Raw genomic sequence first — 9,155 nt, forward strand, 5'->3', positions numbered from 1 at the left:
CAGATTCAAAACACACAGCGCAGACACGGTCTTCTGGAAGCTTTTTCAAGACCCCCTCATCTGTTTCAAAGACTCGGTTGTGTACTTTGGTTTCACATGAGGGTTTTGCTTTTTGGCCGATTGTTATCGCTCTTCAAAGTTCTGCGCTGTGGGCCTCCCTGAGCGCTGCTGACAGGAGCATCCAAGCTCTCTTCTTCATGTGGGACACAAACCACAATCGTCACACATACACAAGGAGCAATTACCACAGGAAGCAAATTCACACGATATAAAACACAAGCACGAAGAAAAGAAGGCAAATATAAGCTCAGGATATGGAAAAACATTCAGTACAAAAGCTGAGCAGCATTACATGCACAACAGTGCCTTTAGGACAAACCAGGAACAATTACAGCACTTGGTGATTGAGTGACTCAGATGACAACACGAAAACTGGGACTCAACCTCAGCCACAAACAGCTCCACATATTCCAAGATTCTCTTAAAATGTTCCTGAAAAGTCAGTGCTGATTGTTTAAACGCAACATGACTGACACTTGCCTGCTTAACTTGAGAGACTATTTTCAACACTTTAGCACCACTTCATCACTTCGGGCCGTTCGTTTCCCACAGCCCTACTCTGTGCCACCAGACGAGTCAGCATATCCAGGAAAAGTCGTACGACGTGTCGAAAAGTGGCTGTGTAGTGTTACTTCCCAGCAGCACAGGAATTATTGTGGATATGCAGTGCACGCATCATATCAGCAATAAAAGTATTTTCCACTGACACAACTACAAGGTGTCACCTACCGCTAATTCCAGACCAGGGGTGGAGCTGTGGTTGTTGGGCACCTTGACAAACGGTAGACAAGCACAAACAAGAAAAATAGAAATTATGGAAAACAAAACCATATGTATTTTAATTAAAGCACATTTATTGACACAACAGCCAATTAACTGCCAGCTACGTCACTCCAGCTGCACAAAATACGCCCCCGAAAAAGCCTCAGTCAGTCTTAAAACCTCGCAGATTGCAAGTTTGTGAAAACTAGTTTGCAATTTCTGCTTTGACATCAGTTCAAATGGACACATTTGAAACAGGACGGGTGGTGCTGATGAAGGGGTACTCTGACTCTGAGTTCATCTGACGGGGCTGCGGGGCGCCATCACACAGAAACCCTGACCACAGCAAAAAAGCAGTGGAAACGCACATGAAGGCGCGTCAAAGGAGGACAACACGGGACTGTGGTCTTAGTGAGCATAAATCACGAATCACATAAACATTCTGCCGTACGTCTCACGAAATCACGCAGCCTTTTGGCTTAATCTCAGTTCAGTTGAAACAGTCGGCCTAATATGAGCCCTGTGGATGTGGAAAAGCTGTCACCAAGTGAACTCACCTACCACAGGCACAATTTGACACTGTGACACGTTCAAGATCACGCAGATTTCAGAGTGATGATTTTTCTGTGATAAGGTGGAGGAGCTTGGAAGACTCACATGTACAGAAAACCCTGACTGGTCTGCTGTGTGAGGTGAGATTTGGGGTCAGACAGAGGGGGGAGGAGGGGGAGGTGGGGGTCACAGGTCACCACATTCCACAGGCCAAAAATTAGAGCCTCAGCCTGCCAAAAATCACTCTTAGATTTAACGACTTCTTCAAATTTAACTTCAGAACTAACCAGCAGCAGGATCAGAGGGAGGAGACGTCACTTCCATCAGTGCAGGTAGACCCGCGTCTCATGATCCCTGCGCCTTTTGTCATGGAGGGTAAACACGACTGAACCTGGACTTGTCAGAGTCGCCCTTGGCAGTCACTTGGCAGTGAATAACCTCACCGTTTGAATGCCTAATGTCAAAGCAGTTAGCAGACACACAACACACCTGGATTCGTGGCTGCTGCTGCGCGGGCTGTTTATGTGCCACTGTGAGCTGATTAAAACGCGTTTGTTGTCGCTGTTGTTTGTCCACACATTTTATGTATAGTTCAAGTGGAAGCAAAGCTCGAAAGTCCTTCTCTTTAATGGTCCGATATAAAGATAGTCAACTCTAAAACATACATTCAACTGCACACAAACAACCTGAACAAACAAGTCTGGACAAACTTCAGTGTCAGCTCGCGTCTTGTCGCCCACTCGCCCCCTGAGCGCGTTTCTCCAGCCAGCGGCTCTTACCTTTTTCAGACTCTCTTTCTTCTTCTTCTCCTCTTCGACCTCATGTTGGTAAACAGGCATCTGTAGAAAGTCCTCTTCACAGCAGATGAAGCTCACCGTGCATCCCATCCGAGCGAAACGCCAGCGCGCACACGTCGTCCTAACCCATTCAAAACTCGAGCCGCTCGGTGCCCTGCTGTCACGCCTCTGCTGCGGCCGGAGGTCACTGTGGCTTCATTCAGCTCAAACAGGCGACAAATGTGCGCAGTCAGTCTGGCATCACTGCGCTGTCAGTCAAGCATCGGACAGCAGCGTGGAGGCAGTGCTGCTCCCCGCCTGCCCCGCAGAGGGGAGGACACGTCCCACCGGAGACAGACTACTGCGGAGGACAAACAGGTAGACCACAGAGAGCAACAAGCGAAGTGTTTCTCAAGCACACACACACACACACATACAATTTTAGGTTTGCGCTTTCACGTGATTTTGTGATTGGCTGTCACTCAGGAGGGCTGAGTGGTTCCTTAATAGGTTTCAAACCTTCCAGTTAGAGCAAAATGTGTCCACTGGCTCGATTTTCACCTCAGTTGTCCACATGCGTCCCGGGCTCATCAGCGACCTGCACTGAGATCAGTTTTCGCACAGTGCAGGAGTCCCTGGAGTGAAGTTCAAGAGCTGTGTTAGTTTCAGGTAGTCACGCTGCCCCCTGCTGGCTGTTTTCTGAAGTGGTATACAGAGTGGATGCTATTAATTTTCTCCAGGGCTGCTTTGTGTGCTTGCAAAACCTTTCTTTTCATCCTTTTTGTGTTTCTGTTGCTTAAAATATAATCAAAACTTACCAAAGTTGCAGTGCTACTATTTCTCAGAATTATCTTTAATGGCCTACAAAGCGTTTACAGAAACTGCTCACAGATGTTGCACATTATTGATCTTTATTCATTCACTTTAAGTTTTATCCATGAATACGAGATATGAAGTTTTCTATCCATACAAAGTGAAGGCTTCACATCTGAGTTTGCTATGAAAGGAACAGAAATGAGGCTGGAGTTGAACTTTCAGTTCACACACGCACACACATATAAAATTCTTGCCGCCACCCTCTAAAGGTGTTGTGAATGATGATTATTATTATTAAACCATGAAAAGCAGAGCGGAACTTTGAATTTAAATGAAGGGAGTCGAGTACAAGGAGGTAGGAAACAGTGGAAGTCTGAAGCTCGCATCATCAGCCACCTTGTTGAGCTAAAAAGTGTTGTGTGTTTCCTCATTGCTCGTCCCGTTCTTAGAAAATCTTGATGAACTTCTGCGCCATCTTTCTGACACGTACATGATGCTCGGTGATTCCTCAGTTCTTACAAAAGTCCTTGTTGTCCAGGTTTCAGGCCTGCTGACATTTTCTCACTCTCTTACTGTGTCTGACTTTCTTAGAAGTGTTTCTACAGTTTAAAAGTTTTTCCATTCATATGCAACATTTACATTCAGATCAACCTGCAAGGCCGATCAGGCTGCGTTTTTGCCTCCCCGGTCCACAAAGTGCAGGTTTACTGGTTTGTCTGGTATCAGAACAGTACGGCTGAGACATTTCAGCTCCCCCATTGTGGCGTCTGGCTTGATTTCAAACTGCCTGATTAGCTGGAGGAAAGAGAAAAATATGTTAGTGAAGTTCGTTTATTTTTTCCCCCGGCAGAGTGAGGCCACGGCCTCCCAGTTTTTGTATTAATTACACAGTTGAACTCGTTGCTGGATCTTATTCTGGAATCTCTTGTGGCTCACTTGCTTATGTGTTGCTGGCAGCCACGTCAAATCAGTCTTCAATTCAATGGCTTTATTAGCATGAAGCTTACAAAAAGCCATCTGACAAACCCACAGACAATCATCACCCAGCTCTGCAGATCCATGAATGATATCAATGCTTCCCGAGTTACTGGGCTTTGAAATAAATATTCTTATCCTGTGCAAAAAATAAATAAGCAAATAAAAGTCTGTTTCTTTCACACGTGTAATCAGGAGCTCATGGTCGCTCTTCAGCTGTGGGTTTTTCTCACTCGTCACTCACCCGAAACAGAGCCAAATACATCTCAAGCTCAGCAACCCGGCGGCCTACACAGCTCCTCACTCCGAAGCCAAACGGGATGGTGCCAAAGGCGTTTGGCCTGTCATGGCCGTCACGGAGCCACCTCTCCGGCTTAAACGTGAACGACTCCGGGAATGTGTCCTCATCGTGACTGATGGCGTAGTTACAAAACGTGAAACCGGTCTGGAGAAACAGCAGCGGAGAGAAAATGGATTGAAATTCTGGGGAATTTGTTTGGTTGGTTTTTACAGCTTCATTTTATCAGGTTTTTGAAGAGAACACACACACTTTTAATAGTTCTATATTTGTAGTAATTTGCAGTAGTTAATGTTAGAGAATTAAACACAACTTTAAAATTACTCAACATCACAGGCCTTTATGCAATGAAGTTATCATACAAACAGATGCAAAACAAGTACAGAAAGACTGAAAATGCTTAAAAAAGTAGACTCACGTTCTTCGAAAACTGATAGCCACCAACCACAAGGTCCTTGTCAGCCACGACCCTTCCGTTCAGAGGAACCACAGGGTACATCCTGCAAAACAGCAGCGAATCATTTCGTGTGCTTTGGTTTAGGACTGATTCCTGACTGCTGCAAAAGACATAAGTCTGTCGTGTCATCTGCACTGTGATGGCCCGTGTGGAAGCTGAACACCGTAGCCTCTCTGACAGGCCTCACCTCAGAGATTCCTTGATGACAGCCTTCAAATATGGCATCTGTGTGACCTCCTCAGCAGACGGTATCCGGTCTGCCGGTACTGCAGTGGACACTTCTTTATAAAGCTTGTCCTGATATTCAGGGTACGTGGACAGCAGGTGCAAAGTCCATGTGAGGGTATTGGAGGTCTTGACAACAAAACAATTTCATTGAGTTAAACAGGCAGAGAGATGCATAGCTGTACAAACACATGCCTCACATGCTTTTGCAGAGGAAAAGGTGGGATTTAATGTGGATTCATTTTTATTTTTCTCTTTTTCTACAGCTTACAATGCAAGAGGAGACTTTTTCTGTTGGAACGGATAGAGAATCGGATTTACCGTGTCCACTCCAGCCAACAAAAGCTCAGAGATGTTGCCATACACGTCTTCAGTGCTCATCTGAGTGTTTGTGAGAAGGTATGTTAGATATTCGCCCTTCACATCCTGGTTGTTGTCCAAGCGCTGCTGAATGAGCTCCAGCTTCTTATCAATCAAGTTTGTAGCTACAATAAGTAAAGGAATGGAAGTGAAGATTAACTCCTACTCTTGCAAAATAAAAGCAAACAGCAGTTTCTCGCCAAAGATTGACACCGCCATCATGTTTGTACACTGAGAGGTAAGCTACAACCTTAAGCCAAACAATCCTACAGCTCACTAATTAACTTGCTATATCTTGTTTGTTGAATGCGTGCAAAAACCAAAGTGTAAAAATCCATTTTCTCATCTAACTTTAGACAAGACAGCAAATAAGCATATTTCCCAAGCTGTTTAACATTTGCTCCAGAGGCATAACATGTTATTTCCTCATTTAAATGTGTGAAATGATTGGACCTATTGTATTTTTTTGTTGGGTTGTGCACCTTCATTATCCTAAATATTTCCAACAACATTCAAACCCAGAGAAATAAGTCATTTGCAGCCCAATTTTTATCTGCAGTGATGGTTGTTTAATGATGAAAACCACAACCCCCATGATCCAACACAACGTCATCCTTTTTTTTTGTTTTTGTTTTGGTTAAGGGATTCTCTAGCAACAGAAAATACATACATAAAGGTCATCCATACAGTGCTGTACACGCATGGTAACATTACACATAAATGTAGAGCAGCAGAACAGACTGTTGAAGCAATAAGTGGCATTAATAGTAGAAGCAGATGCATAACAAATCACCTAAAACATCTCCGCTGTCGCTCAGCTGCATTTCTCTCCTTCACTACTCACCAAAGCTGAAGATGCCATCCCAGCCTGCAATGTAGCGCCCCCAGTAGGGCAGCAGACGGCGGCTCCATTTGGGCATCATCATCACAATAAAGTTGTTGGTGAACATCTTGGATATGGCGTTGATGAACTCTTGCGTACCTTCTGGGACTTCCTTTTCCAGACACCCAAGCCTTGTCTCAAGCAGTATGGACGATATAGCTGAGTGAGGTTAATTAATATATAATAAAAAAAAAAGGTTCATATTTAAAATAAGAAAGAGAAATGATCGAGAACCTATCTGCAAATCATTAAAACAAATGTGCACAATGTAACTGATTCGGCACTCATTTTGCAGCTCGAACAGACATTTCTACATACCCTCTAGTGAGAAACGATAGAGCTCATTGGCCATATCGGTCACCAGATCTCCTGTGGGGCTGCACTGACGCAGGTAGTAGATCCTCTTGATGAAGTCTGTAACAATGACATTGACAACGTCGCTATACTGTGCAGAGTCCCTCGGATGCAGCATGCGCTTGTTCAGCAGCACCCTGAAGTTGTACCACTTCTCCCCATTCCTGGGAACACAAATCAAGTCACAAAGCAGGTAAATCTTTTTCCATGCTGCAGGTGACAATGATAACATGAACACCAGAGACTGATTGTGTCCAGTGAAGGATGAACTAAGGTCCTGCATTGTGAACAAAGCTCCACCCAGCTGTTGGATGCCCGCACTCAGCACTCATTTCATGACTGTATACCGACTACAACACATCAAAACACTATGCAATCCAGGATGATCCAAACAGGAGCCTCAAACGCTGCTAGAGTTGATTCAACACTGACACTCACGAAAGCTTTTGTAATTTTACAAGGACTGTTTCTTTGCTGTCTGCGTTAACTTCTAGAGTCGAAGATCTCAGCGTCTAAATGCAGACAGAGAAACAATCCAGCACATAAAACCCATAAAACTTTTAGACTATGATTATTATTAATATTTATTATTAAGTTTGAACATTTCCCTTGTAAGTCACCACTGTAAGACTGAGATTGAGAAACTGGCTCTTAAATATTAAGCTCAACAAAAGGCAGGAATGTGCAAAGTTAGAAGGGCTGGTCCATTTAGAGCAGATTAAGATCCCTTTGACTGGCTTGGAATGTGCTGAATGAACTGTGAATGTACGCGTTGTCTTTAACTGTTTGTTGTATTGTACATGCATGTATTGTATTACATAATTATTATTATTATTTTATTCAGGATGACCTTGAAAAAGACTTCAGTCCCAGTGACTCATTTGAATGATGGCTGGTTTGAATGGTGTCCTACTGAGCAGAATACTTAAAAATGTGCTTGATTATTTCACTCAACCCAATAGGCAAAGATTGTTGAGGATCTGAACATGAACCTTCCAGTGTGAGAGCAGTTAGCGGGTCATAATCAAACCACTCCACTCACATGACAGGACTCAGGCCTTGGAAGAAGTAGAACATTGTTCATTCTACAGTCTTACTCTGTGAACGGCCCATAGCCGTATCCTCTCATGTCGCGATACTCTTTCCACAGGGACATGTCTCCTCGGACAGGGAATTTGTCGTCATTTCTCAAGACCTCCTCCAGCAGCTTCGGAGTGTTCACGCACACTCCGTTCATTCCATCTCTGAATATGGGCCCATATCGCTGTTTCTCGTAGATCTGACAAAGTGAAGGCAAGGCAGATGAGTGAACAGAAAAACCTTCGGTGAGCAATCTCATCAGGTAAGAAGAACAAACATAAACATATAAGTTTGAATGTCATCAAGCAAATACATGAAATTAGACATAAATACAATGTATTTATATAAAGCCAGTATGACAGGAGTGAGCGAGCGAGAGAGTGACCAGATGCTGTTCACCTCATATAAAGTGGTCCTGCAAAGAAGGCGAACAATCGTCTCGTGTGAGAGTCAGCTGAAACTGGCTGCTGTAAGCAGCTGTTGTTAAAGCACGCAGCCTGACATTTTCTGTCTCTCAGTCCCTCCTATAAATTACCAACATTGTCAGCAGGTCAGCTCAGCAACCAGAGCAAAGTTATATCGCAAATTTCTAAAAAGCATAAAAATCTGATGCAGATTAAAACACTCGTGTCACTGTAGCTTGCTGAATGTGCACATCTGTCATCCGGAGACCATGGCGTACCTGTAGCTCATGCATACGGTTGTAGAAACCCTGAAATGTCAGTCTGTATAAAAGCTCCAAGGTGCTGACACGTGGGAGGTCCTCTACTGTCCGAGGCTTGTCCTGGAAGGTAGAGAGGGACCCCGTGGGAGAGGAGACGCTTCCCACCCCCCTGGAACAGACTCGGGCTACAGCATCGGGGCGTTTCCTCCACACCACACTCCAAGACAGCCGTGCAGCCATGACGAGGGCAGACTAGCAAATGCACAGGGCTTCGGTGATATCCAAGAGAGTAGCAGAGCAGGGAGGGGCCACGTCTCACAAAACATTTAACCCTTCCAGCACAGCTCTCAAGGATCCAGGACCAAGGGCCATTCATCTGTGGTGAATAATTAAAATTCTGAAAAGCCATTTTCAGTGTGCTGGTTAAGTGTGAAATTATGTGATTCTGACTAACATAACATCACTCAAATGTATGATAACAGCATCCTTTCATGTACATAAGTGTAATGAACAGAAACAGAAATACCATCCAAATAAACGACTAAATAACAAGTGAAAACTGTTGACTGTAGAGAATAAAAAGGACAGATCCATGTTGATATATACATGAGGTCAAATATCAGCTAAAACAAGAGAAGCAGCTACACAGAACATCCTCCCCGAGATTTGTTTCCCGCTGAGACTTAAAGAAAGAACTGAATAAAAAAGTACAAGCAAATAAGCATTCAGATCTGTCAGTCAAAGGATTAGTTGAGTACACGCATCCGGAGGAGGAGGGGACAGCAGAGACATTGCTGGGACAGCTGCCAAGAGGGAAACCACCTCAACTGAGACATTTTTCAGCCGAAAACTATAATTTTAATGAGCTGTATTTCGCGGTGGCAAAACCTTTG

The 9,155-nt window shown here is 44.1% G+C and overlaps 2 protein-coding genes across 9 annotated transcripts in view; both read right to left on the reverse strand.

Annotated features, from left to right (window-relative positions):
• Positions 1-2,431, reverse strand: part of tns1b (tensin 1b) — a 146,428-nt gene extending 143,997 nt beyond the window's left edge. For 6 of the 7 annotated variants that reach the window (XM_046403346.1, XM_046403351.1, XM_046403350.1 and 3 more), the window contains exon 1: positions 2,154-2,431. In XM_046403346.1, coding sequence (XP_046259302.1) covers positions 2,154-2,261 — 108 coding nt within the window. In that variant the 5' untranslated portion in view covers positions 2,262-2,431. The remainder of the gene's footprint in view (positions 1-2,153) is intronic. The other variant, XM_046403357.1, reaches the window with a different exon arrangement.
• A 616-nt stretch (positions 2,432-3,047) lies between these two features.
• On the reverse strand, positions 3,048-9,102 carry LOC124066697 (sterol 26-hydroxylase, mitochondrial). 2 transcript variants are annotated; one of them, XM_046403366.1, is made up of 9 exons: positions 8,281-9,102; positions 7,616-7,797; positions 6,483-6,682; positions 6,126-6,323; positions 5,243-5,406; positions 4,884-5,050; positions 4,658-4,739; positions 4,186-4,386; positions 3,048-3,761 (listed from the first exon to the last, which is right to left on the reverse strand). In XM_046403366.1, the coding sequence occupies exons 1-9, from the start codon at positions 8,500-8,502 to the stop codon at positions 3,630-3,632; spliced, it is 1,548 nt and encodes a 515-aa protein (XP_046259322.1). In that variant the 5' UTR covers positions 8,503-9,102; the 3' UTR covers positions 3,048-3,629. The 2 variants fall into 2 exon arrangements, with proteins under 2 accessions (XP_046259322.1, XP_046259321.1); XM_046403365.1 differs by having other exon boundaries at positions 4,658-4,796.
• Between the last annotated feature and the right edge of the window lie 53 nt (positions 9,103-9,155).

The sequence above is a fragment of the Scatophagus argus genome, chromosome 11 (assembly GCF_020382885.2).
Source record: "Scatophagus argus isolate fScaArg1 chromosome 11, fScaArg1.pri, whole genome shotgun sequence".
Taxonomy (NCBI): domain Eukaryota; kingdom Metazoa; phylum Chordata; class Actinopteri; family Scatophagidae; genus Scatophagus; species Scatophagus argus.